Source organism: Pezoporus occidentalis, unplaced genomic scaffold (assembly GCF_034315485.1).
Source record: "Pezoporus occidentalis ecotype Australia unplaced genomic scaffold, CSIRO_AGI_Poc_V1 ctg49, whole genome shotgun sequence".
In the NCBI taxonomy this organism is placed as follows: domain Eukaryota; kingdom Metazoa; phylum Chordata; class Aves; order Psittaciformes; family Psittacidae; genus Pezoporus; species Pezoporus occidentalis.
In genome coordinates this window covers 3,303,933-3,326,281 of record NW_026915824.1, presented here as the reverse complement: position 1 = coordinate 3,326,281, position 22,349 = coordinate 3,303,933, and the positions used below count along the sequence as shown (strand labels likewise).

General features: G+C 39.8%; 2 protein-coding genes and 1 long non-coding RNA gene across 4 annotated transcripts in view; 1 reads left to right on the top strand and 2 right to left on the bottom strand.

Moving 5' to 3' along the window:
* The window catches only part of LOC134173041 (sodium/hydrogen exchanger 9B2-like), a 27,819-nt gene extending 15,912 nt beyond the window's left edge, over positions 1 to 11,907 (bottom strand). Inside the window, exons 1-4 of one of the 2 annotated variants that reach the window (XM_062636712.1) lie at positions 11,887 to 11,907; positions 11,145 to 11,237; positions 2,724 to 2,826; positions 907 to 1,090 (exon numbers count right to left, since the gene is read on the bottom strand). In XM_062636712.1, coding sequence (XP_062492696.1) covers positions 907 to 1,090; positions 2,724 to 2,826; positions 11,145 to 11,149 — 292 coding nt within the window. In that variant the 5' untranslated portion in view covers positions 11,150 to 11,237; positions 11,887 to 11,907. Of the gene's footprint in view, positions 1 to 906; positions 1,091 to 2,723; positions 2,827 to 5,693; positions 5,940 to 11,144; positions 11,238 to 11,886 lie in introns of those variants that run through there. The other variant, XM_062636713.1, reaches the window with a different exon arrangement.
* The window catches only part of LOC134173055 (uncharacterized), a 314,635-nt gene that overhangs the window by 209,425 nt on the left and 82,861 nt on the right, over positions 1 to 22,349 (top strand). The window lies entirely within an intron of this gene.
* BDH2 (3-hydroxybutyrate dehydrogenase 2) lies at positions 6,925 to 22,349 on the bottom strand. The gene is made up of 10 exons (XM_062636714.1): positions 22,232 to 22,349; positions 19,858 to 19,938; positions 17,695 to 17,773; positions 15,521 to 15,617; positions 14,880 to 14,988; positions 13,690 to 13,750; positions 12,936 to 13,049; positions 11,887 to 11,945; positions 11,145 to 11,237; positions 6,925 to 9,862 (listed from the first exon to the last, which is right to left on the bottom strand). Exons 2-10 carry the CDS (start codon positions 19,927 to 19,929, stop codon positions 9,809 to 9,811), a joined length of 738 nt encoding a protein of 245 aa, XP_062492698.1. The 5' UTR covers positions 19,930 to 19,938; positions 22,232 to 22,349; the 3' UTR covers positions 6,925 to 9,808.

Sequence of the window (22,349 nt, the reverse complement as noted above, 5' to 3'; positions counted from 1 at the left end):
TCTCAGGGATGACTTTGTTTGCTATTAGACCACTTTTGTTTTTCTACTAATGAAAACAGTACCCTGACTTTCAAAAATAAAATCACTTAAAATTAGCTTAATCATAACAATATGATTAATTCATCTTTGATGCTCCCTAAACTGATGTTCTGATTTTATAGATGCTAAGATACTTTAAAAAATGGTACTAGGAACATCATTAGGGACCAGAAAGTACTGAGTGAGGGGCCACTGTGGAAAGCACTTAACAGGTCCTGAACTTAAAGCAAAGACTTTCACTAACTTATCTTGCCTTTGCATGTCTTTGGCTACTTCAAAACTGCAGTAAGAAGGAAGTGTCTTTTGTTAGGAAAAGTCTTAAATAACTGGTTATCCAGGCATTCTCTTCCGTGAGCCTTCAGTGTAGGGCACATCTTAAACAGAATGGGTTAGTTTTCCATGTAGTTAGGAGGATTCTTGGCTTTACACACCTACAGTATTAAGGAACAAAAGAAGTTATCTCTGCCAAGTCTCATATTTGTTGCCTTAATTCAACAAAAAGCCATCTAGTGTGACAAAAATCCTACTGTGTTTATAATCATCCTGATGCTCCCACACCAAAACAAACTACCAAGATGAGAATTGGAAGGTCTTTCTTCTGATTAAAACAATTTGCAATGCAAAAACACACCTGTCATGCTAAACACACAAGAGAGGATGGAGGAACAAAAAATACACATTCAAACCTTTGTTTCACCTGATTTGGTTTTTTTTTTTCCTGCTAAAACATTGAAACAAAAGTAAAATATGTAAACCATAGCTATTTCCCTTTGTTATTTTCAAGGACAATGGACAAATATTATCACATCCAGAGAAATCAGTATTTTCATTTGTCATTTTTTGTTTTAACTAGACTCTGGTACATACCATTTGTCACTGTTCGGGACAGTAAACCTTGAGGAGGACATGTAAATATTTGGCTCCATGTTCTTGCAGGTATTGAAGACCCTGACTTTGGTTCCAGAGGTTGCTGACCACTGTGATTCAAGAGAGCAGTTTCTTCTGTTTGTATATTCCCACCAGTACCTTTGGCATCTACTGCTGGTCCCTCCTGAAGGAAAAGAATGAGACTCTCTCAGAAACAGCACTGTATATACCTGAAGCAGTGTACAAGACCTGAAATCAGCTATGATTCATGAATTCCACACTGTCTACAGATTACATTAGTTAATTAGTTCCACTTCAAGCTGAAATTGCAGCCACTAATTTCCAGCAATCCAATATACCACAGCCTTTTAACTATTGCCGTAGGAATGGTCCAACTTTGTAGTATTTTTCTGATTTTTGGTGATGTGTTTGTTTTTGCATGCCAAAAAGAACTCCATGTGAAATACTCTGGGACATCTGCCTTTTTATCTGCAACTGACAGGACTCCTGTCCCAGTACAAATAGCAGCTGTTCATATTTGATGAAGAAACAATATTAACAGGCCAAGTTCAGGTTGACTTGTATACAAGCTAAATATTTGTTAATATTTTAAACAATTTGATAAGGTTCCACTTCCAGTCTAGATTTCACAATATAGTTAATGATAAGCATCATTCTAGTGAGACAGCGTCTTTAATATAACTCCTAAATAATTTCTGTTGCAAAGCCTTGAACCAAAATAACAAAACTACTTATGATTAGAGATGAAAGAAACAGAGCAGCTGTCCAGTGCAAGCATTACTTACATGATCCATTGCTGGAAGTGTCAAACTGGTAAGTCAAGGTAGAGATGAAGAAATACTGCCCTAGGAGTTATTTCCTTGAAGAATGTTTCCTTGAAGCTGTTCTCTTACAGTGATTCATCTACTTATCCATCTTCATAGCCAAAGCGCTTTTTTACCATTTTTGGATATGTGTCTCACTTCATTTTTAGGGTTCTTATTTTTGACAAGTTAATCATCTGCCTTCTCCTATGATTATTCACCTTCATGTCGTCTCACTGTCACAGCACGGACATGAAATTCTTGCCTATACTGTGGTTTGGCCCTCCTCCAGTAACACAGTTCCACATTTCCAATTAATTTTTTCTGTCTTGCCTGTCTGTCTCTAGATATATATATATATCCCTTACTCAGAGTCACAGTTGGAACACAAATCTTGTGAGCTTTCAGCATTTACTTGTTTACCTACCCTGTGATTGCCAGCTACCGGTGTGTATAAAGACACACCATACAGTACTTACCTTTACAGTCAATACTATATGTTTGCTCTGAAATGCCTTTTAAGTTAAGAACTTTATTCTTCCTTGCATTTACAGCAAATCTTTTTCAAAGCCACAGAAGTTTCCAAGAACACTGAAATTATGCCTATAGAAGTTTAAAACTGGCGGAGGTGTTTATTTTTCTTAGATAAGGAAGACATGCAGGAACAACTTTCAGCAAGTGGACTGATAGGCACAATTTGAAAGCAAAGAAGCAATTTTAAGTCCAAAAAATTCTCTTAAATAGCTGATTGTAAAATATAAGCTGATGCATTTGCCACTTAAAGCTGAAATTGCAACCACTGATTTCCAGCAATCGAATATACCACAGACTTAAAAAACCTGAACATTTGTTAATTGCAACAAATTCCTGCTGAGAAGGTTTCTCTCTGTGCTCCCTTCCAATGTACGGATTTTAATGTACGTAGAAAGAAAAAGGAAAGGAAAACAAAGTTCCCTCTGACTGAAATTGTACTTTGAGACCCTAATTAATTACCTCACTTTGCTTATGCAAGGGAATCATGCCATTTCTCTCACATACTGATGGCTCAAAATCTTCATTGTCTTTTACAGTATCCTCCTTTACCATTGTTGCAAACCTAAGGAAAGCAACAAAGATAGAAAAGTTAGAGAGAAGCAAGTAATGCTATTTTCCATATCAAAGGTTTCTCAGTGATTTTCCCTCCTTCCCCATAGATCAGGTATTTGGAATTTAATGGTTTTTGCATACCTGTGTATGCTATATATAACAACGAGACAGGAACTAACAGAACAGTATTAAAGTTACAAAGTGAAGCACTAAAAAAGTTGAATTAAAAAGTCTGAGTTGCAGAATCACAGTGATCTGTACTAACCTGTTATTTCCTCCTTAAAAGAATGGCTGTTATGTGTATATACATATATAAATGCACACATATATACATATATATTTGTACCTCCTATTAGTGCAACATAAGGGTTATTTGCTGTCAACTCCACATACCACGACCATTAGTTCTGAAAGTGTCAGAGTCTCTGTGTGCATGGCACTGCAAGCAACCATTGCATAAAGCTAAGAGCAACAACTGTGGTTTCTAAAGCACACACACAAGGGGACGCTTTTTCTGTAACTTAAACCTGACCAGATCCAGCTTGATTTTCAGGGGAATTTTCAAGAACATGCTTCTGTTAGATGCGATTATTCACAAACACGCTGACTGCATATCTAAAGAGAAGATGCCTCTTTGAATGAAGATCATTCCTATGCACAACTTGCACTCTATAATCAGATGAAGCTAGTAACACATGGCTCCTTCTTACTGCTTATATCTCATGGAGATACTTCTAACAGTAAGAGATAAGTTCCGAGTTGTTTGTGGGTAACTGTCATTGTACTTAGTCTAACCGATCTATTTCTTGTCCCATAGATGTTAACAAGAGACACTGTGCACTGTTCTGTGTGTTGGAATTGCTTTTGTGTGAATGTTTACTGTAGTTTCACAGGTGCAGGTAAGCAAAAGTCACAGACAGTAAAGGTGTGCATATATTCTCTAACTACATTTCAGTGCTAATGGCATTTTTTGGAAGTCTTTTACGTTGCTCTGGCCATAGAAACACTGATCAAGTTAAGCAGAACTTCTGGGTCAAGATATTCCTTCCTTGCTAGATTGCTGGGAGCAAGCCAGAGAGCCAATTCTCACAATTATCAAGCCTTCAGTTTATAATTACGTGCTTCATATTTGAGAACAATTGGTGCCATGAGCAAAGACAGAGGCTATTGTAACACCGGGGTGGTTCTGTTTGAGCTGTTCTGATATTAAATTGGCTTGAGACATGGCCAAGGCACAGAGGAAGATTACCGAGCCATAGGCAAACACTTTCCATGTCTTCTAAGGTAATAGTTTTGTTTTCTTTCCTTTTTAAATGTTCGTTTGTTCCAACTCCAGTACTTTTTTATATTTTCAATTACTTCCTGTGGAACCAGTTGTGGTCTTGAAGTTTTTTTAACTAACTGATATATCCCCCCCACCCCCCCCAGGGGATTGTTAATCCTTTTACTGGGGCTGGGAATCCATGAATGCCAGTATACTAACTGAAATAGAAAGTATGAGCAACATACCAGTGCCTCCCTCCTTCTTTCCACCTACCATTTCCTCAGGGTATATGTACTTAATTTTGTCATTCTGAAGAGTGTGTGGGTAAGGGACAGAAGGGACAGAAGGATATCGTTCTCCATCCAGCTGTGTATGGGCAACATCCCAGTTCTTGAGATCACACAGTTGACAGAAAAAACATTAATACTTCTGAGAAGCTGAAGTCCACCTCAACAGCTTCAGGTCCTAAATGCATAGCTCAGAGTAGCGTATTTGATTAAGCAAGGATATTCGATGTTCCACTTAGCAGGAATAGTTTCAAGGTGTGAATGAGGGGTCTGACAGTGTGTGTGCTGCCCTTGACTGTTTTGCACCACATCTTCACCCTCTTAGGTTCTTGATACTGCTACTTTCAAGCAACAGCTGGTTGGATTAATGAGACCAGAGTGAGTAGCTAGTAGTCATGGGGTTTGGTGTTCATTTGGTTGTGGTTTGTTTTGTGGTGGGTTTTTTTTGTTTGTTTGTTTTTTTTTTTTTGTTTTCAAACTTTCACCCCTATGCAGACAAAAATCAGTGATTGAGAAATCATGGAGTAGAATTCATACCACAAGATTAAGGTCTGCACCATGGAAACCAGCCAGTAAGAGGCTTATTTTAGTACCTCCCTGTAAAATATACTTTCCTTATTTTGAAACTAGAAAGGTTTATATTAGAGCTTTTCATTTTATTTTTTTTAATGGGTAGGGAGGAGGAAAGAGAGGGAGAGCTGAAGAAATAGCTGTCAGGGGCCATGTGCAGATGGCTGTATTATTAGCTCTATTGCCCTGGTTACTTGTCATAGAATCATATAACAGGGTTGGAACGGACCTTCAAAGGTCATCCAGTTCAACCCCCCTGCAATGAGCTAGATCAGGTTGCCCAGACCCACATCCACCCCGGCCCTGAACGTCTCCAGGGATGGTGCATCCACCACCTCCCTGGGCAACCTGTGGCAGTGTTTTACCACAGTCATAAAGAATTTCTTCCTCACATCCACCCTCAATCTTCTCTCTTTTAGTTTAAAACCATTACACCTCATCACAAGAGGCTAAAAAGTCTCTCCCCAGTTCTTTTATAGTCCCCTTTTAAGTACTGAAAGAACACAATAATGTCTCCCCGGGGTCTTCTCTTCCCCAGGCTGAACAACCCGAACATTCTGCTCTGTACACACACAGTACAGACAAGGATACAAGTAAAATATCACAAATACTGTCAGAGCAACTAACATTCATAATAATAATTAAAAAAAAAAACAAACAAGAGAAACCCAAACCACACACCATCGCCCACAAAGAGGTAAGTGATACACCTGATACACCCTGCTTCCCGCCTCCCTGCGCAGCCCCCCGCCTTACCTCTCCTGCTGCCTCCAGCAGCACCGATGGCGATGCAGAGGGGCAGAGGACTTCCCTGGGGAATGGCGGGATGCCAGGAAAGGGGTCGGTCGCCGTGCAGCTCTGCCAGGGCTGGTCCCGCAGCGCCGGGGGGATTTGGAGGTATCCCGCACCCTGCGGCAAGCGGCACCGTTGTGCCGGCTCCGGCTCCTCCTCCCTGCTGCTGCTGGAGCCAGGCCCTCCTCCAACGCCGCGGCTTCACTAGGCCGCGGCGAAAGCCTCCTCCTGGCGCCTTCGTGGCCTTTGGCGCCGTGACCTGCTATCTCCTAACCCCACAGTGTCCCGGAGGACAACGGATCAGAAAGAAGTAGGTTTGTGTGTCTCACATAGCCTCCGCTTCACATGTAATTTCCCTGCAAGCTGCGGGCATTAAGAAGGTTGTGTTCTACGCTGCCTTTCCCGTGGCAGAAGCCACGCACAGTCCTGTTACTCAGACCACAATGCTGCAGCTGGAGCTGAGGTGCAATGGAAGCGTAAGGATCTCTAGCTGATTCTGCTCTGGGTACATGCAGAAAAAAGTTGCGCTAGGGAAGGCAGGAGACCAAAAAAACCAAACCAACGTCAAGAAATGCAAGTATTTCTCCTTCTTAAATAATCATAAAGTGTGTCCACCTTATCCGTACATGCATGTGAGGGAATGAGACAGACCTACTCTCACAACCTCATTTTGCAAACTACACTGGGTAGATTTAGATGAGATACTAGCAAAAAGTTCTTCATTGTGAGGGTGGTGAGGCATTGACACAGGTTGCCCAGAGAAGCTGTGGCAGCACCAGCCCTGGCAGTGTTCAAGGCCAGGTTGGATGGGGCTTTGCACAACTTGATCTAATGGAAGGTGTCCCTGCCCATGGCAGGTGGGTGTTGGAACTGGATGAGCTTTAAGGTCCCTTCCAACCCAAAACATTCTGTGGTTTATATGAAAGGAGATTCAAATGCAACATGCTGCTATTTTGCTCCTAGTACTATTACACAGAGTGAAGTCCACTGAGAGAAAGAAGCACTGGGTTTTGATCAGTTAAAATGTTAAAATGGACTCTGAATCAGGGAAGTCTCTTCCCCCCTCACCCCTCCCAAAAGACCTACAAAATGAAAAGTAAAAAAATTCCTCTATTATCACTGGAGTGTAAGGAAAAAAAATAATTACCCATTTGCATTAAAACAGACCAGGGAATTAAGAGGTCACAAGAGCATCAAGAAGCCTTCTCCTTTAATAATTCCAGCAAGTCTGCTGGACGCATTTCAGCGTTGTAGCTGTTAATACATCCATGAAGAACTTTCCTAGTAAGGCAAATGAGAGCAATATCCGCCCATTTTCTTTTTTTTCCTGGTCCACCAGCTTCTCCACTACCACCGAAAATCCGTATCCCTGTGCTTTTAGTGCAACATAAAAAGCAAATGGCATCTCCTTTTATCGAAGGAATTCTTTGACAAAAGCAGCATTTCCTGAGTAGCATCTGTGTGTTACAGTCGCCAGTGAACTTAGAAATGTTAATGAAGTTCAATATGCAACAAGTATAATGCATTTTCTCTGAGATTCTTAATTATATTTCCAGAATACACAATGCAAGTTTCCTGTGTTACTGCAGTGGGAGGATTCTCTTTTCAAGGTAAGTCTGAAAACACCTACTATAGAGGAGGAACTTTGACCTTCATATAAAACCCCAAAACCATTAAAATGGTATCCTGCCAGCCTGAACTTAACATTTGAATTTATGTCAGTGAACATTAGTGGAACCAGTTTGGATAACTTTGGATTTCTGCCTCAGCTCAATCTTGCTTGGCTGGCAGGGTCTTCTTTTGAAATACCGGGTACTCAAACCCCCCCTAAACAAACTACACAAGATCAGAATACTTCCAACCATGATTAAGGGTGAAAGTTAAGCCAAAAATGAACCTTAGGAAGCCAACATCCACAATACTGTCTCATTTGTAAATGTTATATTTACTTAAGATACTAAAATAAGAAGTCTGATTTTAGCTAGACATGTTCCATCATCTTTGAAATCAAATAATTTTTATTAATGTTTCAGTTAATACTGAAAATCTTAATAATTTTAAAAACATGGCAGTTGTTACAGAAACACGCACAAAATACTGAACGTTTCGCCCAGTGCTTTCTGATTACTGATTAATCACACTCAGTATGTTTATTCTTTAATTCCTCCGCCACATATATATGTATTTAAAATATATGAATATATATGAAATTACATACAGATTCATTCACAAACTAGATAAATGGGGCTGCATCCAATTTCTGTTAAAGTAACCTTATTTATAGACAGCCAGCCTATGTCATTCATGTCCATTTTAATAGTATGTTAGCAAAACAAATAGTTTTTGAATTCAGGTTATCAAGTGCCTTAGATCTCTGGGTCAGGATTTATGGCTTTTTCCCCAGAATATGAGACTTTCTGTTAATAGGTTTCTGATTCATAAATCAAAGCTACCATGTGCTATCACAATAAAAACACACACATTCTTGTAGAAACAGTGCTTTTCAGAGAAACAGCCTTGTGTTTTACCATGAACTATACTGATATTTGACAATCAAGCAATAGAATACAAAGCCTAGCACCTAGCATAAGGATTTGACAACATTTGTCCAATATCAATACATCTTTTTGAAGAGGAATATATCTGCTCTATCTAGAGTTGTAAAATCCACTCCTTTTGCTTGTGTGCCAGAAGTCTAAGCATATTGATGGAGATCCACCTGTGTATGTAAGCACAATTCTCACACACATAGCCCTATCCATGCCTACTAGAGTGATGTCCTTGCATAGTACTTTTTGTACATGGAAGGATAAAAAAACCCAAACAAAATATAGTAATGATACTTCCAAGACCAATTTAGGAGAGATCTATACCATTAATGAAACAGTTCTGATCGCCATTTCTCCCACTAAGACCTCTTCTTTACTAGTTAATGTGCTTTCTAAGTGATTGTAGAACTACATTATGATTTTAATGCTTTCTACATTTTGCAAGCTTTAGTCTTAAGCTTTAGAGCAGGCTCCTCTCCATCATTTCTACTTCAAGAAAACAGCATGGTCTTCATGAAGTAGTTATGTGCTTAAACAAAAATCCCTCCCAAACTTCACAAAGGGGCCAATCCAACAAGCCAATCCTGCTTTTTGTGCTACTGCTTTTCCAGATTTCAAAAATCTAACTTGCCTAGGATCTGGGAAATGGATACAGCAGTTGCACAGCTGTGCATGTACAGTGACCCTCTGCTGTATACACAGGAAGTTTCATGCACCCATACACCATGTATCTACAGTGTGTGACTGTCTTGCACTGCCCACTTTGGATCTGTAAGTGTTCTCAGGCATTAGATATTCTTTTCAACAATTCAGAGTGCTTTTCTACAGCTATTATAGTTCTAAACCATTTTGCTAATGATAGTACAGAGAAGAAAGAATTTACTTTGTAATTTGCAAGGCAGAATCTGCTTTCAAATGAAATTTGCAATTAGTATGTTCTCTAATACAGAAACATTTATTACCAGTAACAAAATTATTCAAATGTTCATATCTTCGAATTTGCTATTATATCTGCTTCTTCTGTTTAAACCACACTTAGTTCAGGATCAGGATCCATTTAGATGATTTAATACTAGTTGTTCCATTTTCTCAGGACAGTCTGTCAATGCTAGTAGGAAATCTAATTGTGAATGTTTAGCTTCCAGATACTTTGGAGGATGATAAAATAAAGGTAATATTTAATTACTTTTGCTCAGATTTGCTTAAAGCACAATTCAGATTTTGTACCTTTAATAATATTCTTTGCCTTCTGAAATCTTACATGTTAAATTGCTATTCTCTCATGTTCTTGGAGTTACCAGAAATTGAAGCCACATGAAGTATGTTTTACTCCAGTATTTCACTATTTAGGGAAAAGTTAATCAGTAAGACCAACCTAGAAAGAGAACATCTAACAGTAAAAATGTACCAAATTTGTTTTGAAGGACATCATATGGGTGATCTAAATCTCTGCCAGCTATCTTATCTGAGAAACACAATCCTCACTTTTTGCCTTTCATGGTATGAATTTCCATTTGCAAGTAGGGTCAATCACAAGCTCCATCCTCCATCAATGATTAGTTCATTACCGGTCACATAGGCAGACTGAAATTGCATAACAAATAACAATTGTAACCAATTTTTTATGGCTATTAATTACGGGAAAACTCTTCTTCCTTTAAGAAAAAAAAAAAACCAACCAAAAAACAATCACCCTGGCATTCTTTTTATACAAGCATTTTTTGTTTTGTTTTACAAAAATACCTGAACAAATAGAATACAAACACACTTAGAAATGGAAGCCTTTTGGCTAACTCGGGGGAGTGCATCAAAAAACTTATTAGAAGCAATATTCACATGAACTAGACTATAGATTTCTTACCTGCAGGAATAATACATCACACTATGATGTTATTAGCTCTTTAGCTTGGCAGAATCTGATCAGGTCAGCCAATAATTACAAGGACACGTAACTGAAAAGTTGAATCAGGCAGATTGTGAGGTAAGCAACTAAGCTGTTGGTATTCTTCTGTATGTCAGTACTGAAGCATACAGAATATACTGGAAAACTGGAATTCTGTCCACATATGGTTGAAAACCCTATGACCAGACTCAAAAAAATTAGTAGCTTTACAGGAACAATAAAACCAAGATGAAAATGGGAAACAGATTACTGAGAGATAGCAACATTAAGACAGCGTTAATTCCATTAAAATATTGTGTTAATGCTCAGTGGGACTGCTGGACAAGCCCAGATGAATCCAGCCCAGTTTTAGCTTCACAGTAAATTTATAGCATCCAAAATTACCTTGATACATGCTCATTAATATTGGTAGCACTTGCAGTGGTCATTAAGAGTTTGGTGTATAACAACCTCAGTGAGTCTGTGGTTTTTCTTATGCTGAAAGGGTAAATTCACTCTGAGCATTAGCCCTTTCAGCTAAAATGGCCAGCAGTTCAATGCTCTTTGAATAGTGAATTTGAATTTGCTCTTGAATAGTGAAGGTAAGTGATGATTACTAATTCTACCTCCTTAAAACATGATCTAGCCTTGGTACAAATGTGGAAAAGAAGACAAGCCTATTTCTCGTACCATTCAGGATGATCTGGGGTCAGTCAATTTGCTTGGATGATATCAAACCACCAGCCTACAGTAAGAAACACCTAATGCCTTATCAATCACTGTCAACGTTTAGAGTACTTCTTGCATTACAGGTTGAACTCAGTAAAATATTGTGGGCTTTTGTTTTTGTTTGTTTTGTTTGTTGTTTTTTTAATAATCCATCTTAAAGACAATGTAAATTCTCCTAAAGCAACTTCTCTCTATTGTGAAACAGCAAAGTAGCACAGGATTCTGTGACAAGGAAATTTTATTGTTCATACTTACTTCATCAGAGGCCAAGTACACAAAGAGATGGGCCACTTCTTCAGCAGTAGCCATCCTACCAGTCCTCTGTCTGGCTAGAAAGTCTTTCAATGCCTATATACACAGGAGCATTTGGTATATCAAAAATGAAAACCAATTATTTTAATCTGACATGTATAAAGCAATACTGGAATAAGCCGTAAGACACACATTCTTTTAGTACACTGAGTAGGGAATTTATGCTAGACAAAGAAATTAAACATTAACACTGGTATGAATTTCAGATTTAAAAACAGTAGGAGACTGGACCTGAATCTCTGGTTCCAGAGTAAAGCCAGTGTAAGTCAGTTCTTCCTTTGATGGTAGGTACTCCCAGACCTTTCAAATGAGGGCTCACAGTTATCTAGTCAGTATGGGTAAGCATTCCAAACAGTTTTGACATGCATAGCCAGGATGCCCTTTCTATTATGGTTTTGCAGTAGTCTGTGGCTGCCACATGCCCCAGTAGAAAATATCTTCTACCTTTGCAACAGATGCTGTAACCAATGGTTGCAGATGCTTCCATAGATGACAGACCCTCTGTATTCACTAAGCAATAGTAACCTTCTAACACATTAAGACTTCTGGCTTGAGTACAAACTGACCAAACTATCAAAGGAAACACTGCTGTTATCACTGATATCTGAAATAGGGGACATTCCTGAAAATGGGCAAAGTACCACTACGTATGTATATTTAAAGGGAGTTAAATGTATGTACACACCTGTTCTGGGTTAGGCCGGGCTTGGATTCTTTCCTGTAAAGATGGAGTGTCAACAGTTCCTATGCAAAATTTTAAATTCAGTGTTAAAAGTCACCTTCATCAGCAATCATGACAAAAAATGCTGTTCAGTGGTTCTATCGAGAACCAGTTGGCCATAGGATCTATCCAGCCAACTGGCCATAAGGATGATCGGAGGCTGGAGCACCTCCCATATTAAGACAGGCTGAGAAAGTTTGGGCTGTTCAGCCTGGAGAAGGCTGCATGGAGACCTCATCGCAGCCTTCCAGTATCTGAAGGGGGCCTACAGGGGTGCCAGAGAGGGACCCTTCTTCAGGGACTGTAGTGATAGACAAGGGGCAATGGGTTTAAACTTCAACAGGGGAAGTTCAGGTTAGATATAAGGAAGAAGTTCTTTACTGTGAGGGTGGCGAGGTGCTGGAACAGGTTGCCCAAAGAAGTGGTGAATGCTCCATTCCTGGCAGCGTTCAAGGCCAGTCTGGACAGAGCCTTGGGCAACATGGTCTAGTGTTAGCATCCCTGCCCATGGCAGGGATTTGGGACCTTAAGGTCCTTTCCAACCCTAACTATTCCATGATTCTATCTGTATGTCTTAACACTTACATGTAACTTTGTAATACAATTCAGGACTGCAAAACTATAAATGTAGCATAGGATTCTAAATTTCGAGAGAAGTCAGGACTTTGAGAAACAGATTCAGTACTTTTCCAATGGTTAAACCATGGCTACCCTGTTAGTAGCCCTTGCCTGTTCCTGTCTTCCTAGAGTGTATATTTGAAAATAAACATTCAAGTAGTATGCAATGCATATATAATGTGTATGTGCTGGGTTAACAGATTAAACATACAGCTTAACTACAAAAGTAACAACTTCTGTATTTTAAATCTCAAATGTTCCAGCAGGTCCTGTACCTTTCCGTTGTTGGTAACTTTAGTTGCCACTTGCAAGTTTATTCTTTGTTAATAATGTCAAAGTAAACTGGGCCTTCTAGAATCTGCTCCCACTTTACAAAATAGTGTATGAACACTTACCAGGACACACGCAGTTGCATCTGATGCCTTGTTCAATGAAATCAGCAGCCACAGACTTTGTTAGACCAATAACTGCTGCCTTTGAAGTACTATATACACATCTGTTCACAACTCCTAACAGAAGGTCAGTGTGAAGGCAGTGTAGAAACATGTTAAAAAAAGAAAAAGAGAACCAAGTTTGTTCAATATGCACCTGCTGCTGGGCCCCAGCATTTCCTGTAGCACCTGTAGTCCCTCTGTAAGGACAGGCTAACAAAAATGCTGACTGCCAGAATTCTACGCAGGCACACATGAGAGCAAATACCTTTCAGTAGTGTAAGTTTGGGGAGTAGTCAAAAAAGCCAACAAAGATTTGGGAACAGCAGAGACCCATCTGTTAGTCACCATCAGGCTTCTTTGGGAAGCATAGCTACAGTGCTGATGTAATTGTAATTTCTTCATTGTTTCTCTGAAGCACATATGTAGCAAGGTATCACTGGAAGCAGTTCATTTTTATTTAATACAAACTGGTAGAAAGGATACTATGAAACATTCAGTACAGATTCAGAAACTCAGAGGCAAGCATCTTAGGATTTCTGCAATTTGCCACCCATGTCCTTGTGTGTACATGAGTTGATGTGTGCTCTTTCTTTTTTCTTGAACTGTATCCCTCCTCAGGATTGGCAGTGCCCTCTCATTTCAAAGTTGTGCAAGGTTTATTTTGCAGTCCCATGATTTCTGAAATTTATGTAAGGAACTATAGCAAGGTACTGACCTTTAATGCTGGATGCCACAGAAGACATATTTATAATATTTCCAGATTTCTGTTTGAGCATCTGCAAGAGAACACGTAAGTCATTCAAATGCAGACTGTTTTGTCATCTGCAGATCCAGCACAATAGCCCATAACAATCCACAGAACAGCCCTACATGCAATGAATACACAGGGTAGCAAAGCTTAATCAGCACAAATGGGTGCTTATCTCTTTTCATCTACTGACTGAAGTAGTAAAGCAGAATCTGAAGTTCTCACTAAGTTCTTCTGAGCCATCTCAGAAGTGAAGACTATGACAGGAAAGAACTTTTTCCTGTGATAGGCACCTTGGAATCATTGCCCTTTTGTCACCACAGTAAGCTGTACTATGTAGTAACTCTGCTTATGCCATCTACCAAGGCAGTTACTCACAGATCCCATTCAAATGCTAGCTTTGCAGAAGACTAAATCACAACTCTAGCATCTTTGATTTGTAGCTAGATTTCTTCAAGTTATAACCTTTTTAGGCATTCCAAACCCAAGGTGCCTAAAGCTGTTATATAAAAAAAACTGAAAATAGATATCAGCTTAAAAACCTCTATAAAACAACAAACCAAAAACCAAACCAAACAAAAAAGACTGGAACAAGATTGAAAAGAGTAATCACCATCCAGTCATGGTCACAGCTTCCACATCTGGCCTTTGCATTTACAGGAATATAAACTCCTTATTCAGTTCACAAGTTTCTGTAGTCCTAAACCCAGTTACTATGTCAACAAGTGCCCTCATGCTGCTACACTGTTCTGATATAACCAGCATGTTGCCATCAGTGGCACTGAATCGCTTCATAAGATAGTTTCCAGAGTTCCATAAAATTCATGTTACTATACATTATTTACAATTACTATGTGCAGCTGTGTGCTATAGTAGAATGTGGTAGCACTGTATTGCAATGGCTCCCTTGCAGCTCTGCATTTGAAGGATTTTAGTTACATATTACATAATGCAAGCCCCTGAATGTATCATCTCTACCACATCTTTTAGACAGGTTGTCTGCTTGAAGAATTATACAATGCAGAGAATGTTTTAGAAGCTGCATACTAGCATATTTATCTCAAATCCTGTGCTGTCACAGTGGCAACAATTTAGACCTGCCACACTTTAAACACAGTGCAGCAGAGACTAAAAAATCACAGGCAAGCAATCCTTACCTTTGGAAGGAATGTCTTGATCATTAGATACATGCTGCGAACATTGAGGTTCATAGTGAAGTTCCAGTCTTGATCCTCACAGTCCAGAATGGTTCCATGATGAACAAACCTAGAATAAGTGCATGAACTGGATTAGTCTGTGGTTTACACTTTTGTGCCTTTTAATGCACATTTTCCCATATAATTTTGCACTAGATAACTCTTCCAACCCTGAAAAGGAGGGACTAGAGCTCTTTCAAAGAAAGCAAGCAACGGTGTATTTCTGATGAGTATCAGGGACACAAGGCAGACGCAGTATGTGCAAAGAAATGCTTGGCAGTAAGGACTAAACAAAACCAAAGAAAAGCAGAGCACTAGCAGACCCTCAGCTTTGCTCACCGTTGTGCTAGGAGGGCCAAAGCCATCAGTGCTGGGCACCCACAGAGTGTGGAAAACACAACAAATCCAAGAGCCATTCTGTCTTGGCCTAGGTAACGTGGCTACACATGAGAAATTCAGGTTTGATGAAAACACATGAAAGTTTGTCTTAAAGGCATAAAGCGAATTAAAGCAAAAGAAATAAAATGCATTTAAGTAAAAGGAAGTACTTCTGGAAGACAGAAAATTGGAAAAAAATGTAGGATCAAATAGAAGCTTGTTACCCTGCAATGTTACAGAGAACGTCAATCTTTTCAATCTCCTTGGCCAGATTTTCTATCTGCTCCTTTTTGGTGACATCCAGAACACGTATTTGAATGCCTAGAAAAACATGGTATTTGCTTCACTGTACTTGACTAAGGATCATTGGTTTATTTTTCTGAACTGCTGAGGATTGCACCTACAATTTAAGGCAGTGGCTTGACAGGTTGCAGTCCCCCTCAGTGGTGCACCACAACATGGAGACTCACTGACCGAGAACTACATTTAATCATTAGGTTAGTGCAGTGGTTAAATCAGGACAGCAGGTCATGCTTCCTAAAATTTCCGAAGGGAAATAAAGAAAGATCAGCTGGTTCAATTTGTTGTAACAGCATCACACAAGCAGACGAGCTAACATCATTTACCATAAAAACATTTCCAATAAGCTTGAATTCCACTATACTCTCAAACTGAACAATTACAGAATCTGTATAATCATAAACTTCCATGTCCATGTATTTAAAAACACACACGAAAAAACCTCCGAACAAACACCACCACCAAAATCCACAACAACCAAACACCTTATATTCAGTCAGACTTCCCCATGTTCCAACTTCTTTCTGTTGACTTTCATCTTTCTGCTATGGACCTCTCTGTGTGTTTTTAAATACCATTATTATTTTAAAACCATGAGGGCAGTTGCACCAGAACAGGGGCCTGCAGAGGTTGTTGACGAAATTCCATCCTTGGAGATATTCAGAATTTGACTCAACACAGCCCTGAGCAACCTGCTCTAACCACAGCTACTTTGAGCAATAGGCAGGACTGTAAGGACAGTGCAGGCAAGATGTTTATGGCCTCCAGAGGTCTCATCCAGCATACCTCATTCTAGACATACTGTAAAGCTGTTTGTAAAGCATCTGAGTGATATCTAAATTATGGGAGAATTTGATCTGAAATTGATAAAACCCTCTTTCTTTTGAAGCCAAACTGACAGGTCCTTGAACAGGTTTTATATGCCTTAATTAAATGATACAGACACTTTTGAAGAGATTTGTGTATAACGATCCAATTAAGACTACAGGCTGATGATTTACATCAGCACTGGAATTACTTCTCCTGGATGAAATTCAAAGACCACAATGTGCCAAGCCTTGATGAATTACAGCTTAACTAATTGTATGTCAAAAGGATGGAAATGGCTCTGAGTATATGGAAAATTACCTCTTGTGACCACAGCAGCAGAAGGAAAAAACCCACACAGTTGAAAACTTCACACTTTTCTAAACACCCACAGAATAAAGCTGGAAAAGTCCTAAAGTTCCCAAAGAGTTACAAAGGGATTGCTTGTGGTGAACTCCAGTCAATAGAGACCAATGTTCACTTTAAAAGCTGTGCTAGAGAAAAGTGCTTTTGCATATTTGACTGTCGCCCTATAACAGGAATTCCTTAAATCCAATTCATTCCATCAGATTAAGTTGGAAGAATTTTCAGTTGTAAAATACATCTTACTTTTTATTTCAAGACTGAAAAATTATTTTTATATGATGGTGCACACTTGTGTCACTTATGATTACACAACTATGCAAAACTGCTCCTTGCAGCATGTTTCTGTGACATCAGTAGGAAAGTCATCTTCAGGCCTGAACATTTGTGCAAACAGAACATGCTTACCTAGTGTTGCGGGGTTAGTTTCTGAAGACTTAGTAAGCTCTACTAGGCAGCTATCCTCTTAACGCATTCCTTTGTAACTAAGTGCCATGGAAATGCAAGACACTAAATTTACTTTTTGTATAGTTGGATGTTAGCTGTTGCGATGAGTGAAAAGCATTCTGTGCCTCTTAGAGTGCTGTGTTTGACAATTAGCTTAGTGATCTCAAAAGACAACTGAAACGGGTGCCACTCTGGGAAGCAGAAATGAGCTGCTTCTGTGACACAAAAAACTCAAGTTATTTCGCATGCCTTGAATAATACTCTGTCTGATTTGCTGATTTTGCAGTAGGTTAACATGCTGAATCTCTGCCATTCCACATCACAGAATAAAGCAATGCCAACACCTAAAGAATTAGTCTGGATATTTTCCTTTTATTTCTTTTCTGTTTTTTTGAAGTTTGCACTATCTTCAAGTTAGATTTCAGCCATTCTACACCAAAACTTGCAAGAGCTGAACCAACAACTACTGTAGGTCATTTACCTGGATATTTCTCCAGCTCTTGCAGCTTAGGCTCATTGATATCTGTAGCAATGACTTTGGCTCCTTCTTTTGCAAAAGCCTGAAGAATACAAGAGAAGCAGTTTATATTTAGATATTCCAGATCTTACCATAAATAAGTTCTGTTTCCTCCTCCTTTCCTTTTTGGCTTGAATCAAAGTTGGCTGAAGGCAGTTGATCTCTCACTTTTCATTTAGTGCATGTCAGGGAGTAATGGGCTTCAACTACCATGCATCTTGGGGACAACTAAGTAACTGTATGTGATACAGGACAAGAGTTAACATCTTTTCCTTAAACTATGGAATCCATAAATACAGTATAATAACAGTAACCAGACTAAGACAACTGGTACTATTATTATCCTTATTAGCTGCACGAACACTAGTAAGCCTGTTACAAACAGGTAGTGCTAGAATTGTCTGTCCTGTTTGATTTAAATGGGATTTGACAGATAAAGGCACAAGTCATAAAGAGAAATAGAACCTTTATGACAATACTTTGCAACCAAACCATAGGAATAGAGCAATATTAAAACAAACATGACTTTCTTTGGCACTTAACAGGAGATACTTTCTCATTCTTGATGCGCCCCTCAAAGCCTGCTTTCTCTGCACTGTGATTACTGATAAATCAACAGCTATGCTAACAAAATAACCTCCGTGTCAAAGTTATTCTGACATCTCAGACTGTAGCTCCTAATCTTCAAAATAAGCGTCTCAAGTGCAGCTTAAAAGGACAGTGGCATTTAACAAAAATGGTCTTCCCTCCATGCTTGTTGGGTATTTACAAATTTACAATTATCTGCTCCTTTGGACTAAGTGTTTTAATGGAAGTGCCAAGATTAGCAGTCTCCTGCATTCTTAACTGCATGCATATGAAACTAACTAGGATTGCCAGAAATCCTTCTTACAGGAGCTTTTCCCAGCTTGTTGATTACAATACAGAGATACTGAGATAACCTCACTAGCTTCTCTATCTGCTATGGAAGAATGAAATGGGAGGGTGTCCTGGGTTCAGCAGTAGCAGTCATTTTTGTCCTTCTTGGTAGCTGGTGCAGTGCAGTGTTTTGACTTCCAGCCTGGGAACAGTGCTGGTGATACCGATGTTTTCGGTTGTTGCTAAGTGATGTTTACCCTGACCAAGGACTTTGTGAGCCTCATGCTCTGCCAGGGAGGAGGGGAAGCTGGGAGGAAGCAGAGACAGGACACCTGACCCAAGCTAGCCAAAGAGGTATTCCATACCACAGCACGTCATGCCCAGGATGTAATGGAGAGTTACCTGGAAGGGCGAGTAGTCTGCAGGGTTGGAGGAGGTATTGGTTGGTGCTTGGTCGGGCTGGGGCGTGGGGGGCAAGTTATTGGTTGGCTGGTGGTGAGGTGTTGTATTTTCTTCCCTTATTTCCTTTAACATTATTATTATTGGTGGTAGCAGCAGTGATTTGTGTTATACCTTAGTTACCAAACTGTTCTTATCTCAACCTGTGGGAGTTGCATTCTTTTGATTCTCCTCTCTGTCCCTCTGGGAGTAGGGGGAGGGAAAGAAGGGGGGGAAGTGAGTGAACAAGCTGTCTGGCTGGGTTTAAACCACGACACAGGGGAAGAACTAGTCAAAAGGAATTAAAAGGTAGCCAGAAAGTTAATACATATGTTGAATTCTGTTCAAGTAATTGATTCTAAATTATTTCTCACAGTTGCTCATGGTGAACAACACTGTAGCTGTGCAGTCGGTATCATGTAAGAGTTATGTCAATGATTAACGTAAATAAAATATCATTGTTTTACTATAGGGTATAACAGGAAATATTCCTTCTATCCTTATCTTCTTCCAGAGCAAAGCAGCAGAGATATAGGACTAAAGGTACAGACAGTACCAGATGTGTATTGTTAAAAAAGCAGTTGCAGCTGTTCTTGAATCTTGCCCTTATCCTTGCCTGATGTCACCACTTGGAGCCTCAGACTTTCAGAAATTCAAACAGCACAATGCATGCAGTACTATGACTCTATTATTCCCTGTTTTTTTCAATGAATAGCTCTGGCTTCATCTACAGTTTATGAATTCAAGAACTTGCTTAGTGTGGCTGTCTCTGGACAAGCTAGCTTTAGAGACCTAGCTTAGGTACAGGAGAACAAACATTTTCCCACTTACTATAGCAGCTGCTCGTCCAATCCCCTGTGCTGCTGCTGACAGCAGTATGACCTTCCCATCAAGCCGACCCATGCTACTGATCTGTGCAGACAGAAGATGTCACAGAATCTTTAACAAAAAGATGAACCAACAACATTCCTGGGAATCAGATGCAAATGCTTTCCAAAAACTAGGCATTATTCTGAGTACCTCTGACATCAAATCGCTCCACAGACTGTCCTGTTTTGCTGCAGTGTGACCTTGAGTCACCAAGGGTGCTGAGGGGAGGCTGCCTCAATATTTGTTTTGGTTTAGTTTTTTAATATAGTAAGAAGCTAAAAAAAAAAAAAAAACAAACATAAGGTATCTGAGCTCAAAAGCCAAGCTTTTTTATAGCAGAAGCCAGACTTTGTTTTGCCTTAAACAGAAAAAAAAAAAAAGTTAAGATGAAACAGAAGCACAGCAGTTCATAATGTTGTGTTTCCATTGTCTGTTCTGTTCTTAGAAAGCAGGTCTGCCTTCTATTCCTCTTAAGCTCATCAACTTCCTAGATTGCAATAAATTCCACACAATACCCTGGGCCTTGGTGTTGGCTCTGAATAGTCTCAGGAAACTTCCAGCACTGCAAATTCCCAGCTACAACAAGGCAGAGGGGAGGGGAGAATAATAAAGCTCTGTCCTCTCTTGCCCTTCTCACCTTCCTTGCTCTCAGATGACTACTGAGCATGCTTAGGACAAGCAATAAGGAACCTCTGGGATGTTCCACCTTACTCAGTGTGTAGCAACCAAAAGGCAAAATGCTGCCCTCCTATCTTCTGCCCAAGGACACACTTTGAAATGTTGTGGCATGTTTAGAGAAAAACAGCATGTACAGTTGCAGACAAATAACTAAAAAGCAAATGCAATCCCCTCCCTCCTGTGGATTTTCTGTTATGTAAGGGACAAACTACTGAATAGGATGTTTCAGAGTGAAGCCACTGTGTTTCAGTCAGAGTGCAGTATCTGGTATTTGTTAACTGGGTTATCAATAAGCAAAACTTTCTGCACTTTTAACCCACAGAGCAAAATTTGTTTATGTAGCTATGAATGTAGAAAGGCATCCCAAGAACCTGAAGTCTTAAAAAGTATACATGAAACCAACATACCAGGTACTTCACTGAGAAGTTAAAATAATCTCCCCTGAATTAAAGATCATCTCCCCTGAATTAGCAGACAACGCTGTCATCTAGAGATACTCAAATCCAAGCTGTGGCTCAGACTGCAAAGACAAATTCAATGTCCTGTATCTTAAACCAAATTATTAATTTATCTGATTTTGCCCAGAAATCCTGTTTTCTCATCAGCAGCTTTTCCCTGCAAAAGCTGCAGCAAAACCAGTGTTCCCCTGATTCAACAAATCAGACTTCTGAAGAAACTGAATAGAAAAATTCTTTCTATTCTAAGATATGAATCAGAAGATTTAACGGTTTTAAGTCAGTTACAGCTTATGTATCAAGACCAACCAAATTCTCCAACACGAGTCCTTCCCACAGGCTGCAGTTCAGAAACTGCTGCAGCATGTGTCCCTTACATGGGTGCAGTCCTTCTTAATGGACTCCTCCAAGTGTGGTCCCCTGTAGGGGCACCAGTCCTGCAGCAAACCTGCTCCAGCATGGGCTCTTCTCTCCATGAGCCACAGTTACTGTCAGGACTGTACTCCAGCACAGGCTTCCCATGGGGTCACAGCCTCTTTGGGCACCCCCCTGCTCTGGCATGGGGTCCTCCCCAGGATGCAGGCGGCTATCTGCTCCACCATGGGCTGCAGTGGAGCCTCTGCTCCAGCACCTGGAGTACCTTCCCCTCCTTCTGCACTGACCTGGGTGTTTGCAGAGCTGTTCCTTCCACTCCTCTCTCTGGCTGAAATTGCTCCTGTGCAACAACTTTTCCCCACTTTTTAAACACATTATCCTAGAGATGCTACTGCCATCACTGATGGGCTCAGCCCTGGCCAGCAGCTGGTCAGTCTCGGATCTGGCTGGCATTAGCTCTGTCAGACACCTGGGAAACTTCTAGATGCTTCTCACAGAAACCACTGCACTATTTCCCCCCCGCCGCTACCCAAGTCTTAAAAGCTCCCTGAAGGCAGAGGAAGCTTTTGGGGGTCTTTTCTGTCACATGTATCTTTTCAGCAGAAAACAGACAACAAAAACTGATCAGTTCAAGTACTTCTGTAAATCACCTTAACACTTTGCAAGCACAATACACTATAGATACATTTTTCAGCCTCACAAACAAGCACAATATTTTTCAAACAAGCAAGGACAAGAAATACATTTTTCAATCAAACAATCACTTTTTATGAACATTTGCTGATTCTATGAGGCATTTAAAACTAAATGTTAATACAGTCACTCACCAAGCGAGCGCAATCAGCGTGTTATATTTGCTGACCTTTGTACAAAATGAAGTACAGTATCTTTTCTGCTGTGCTTATTGGGAGTTGTAGTCTAAGCGGTGAATTTCGCTAGAACGTA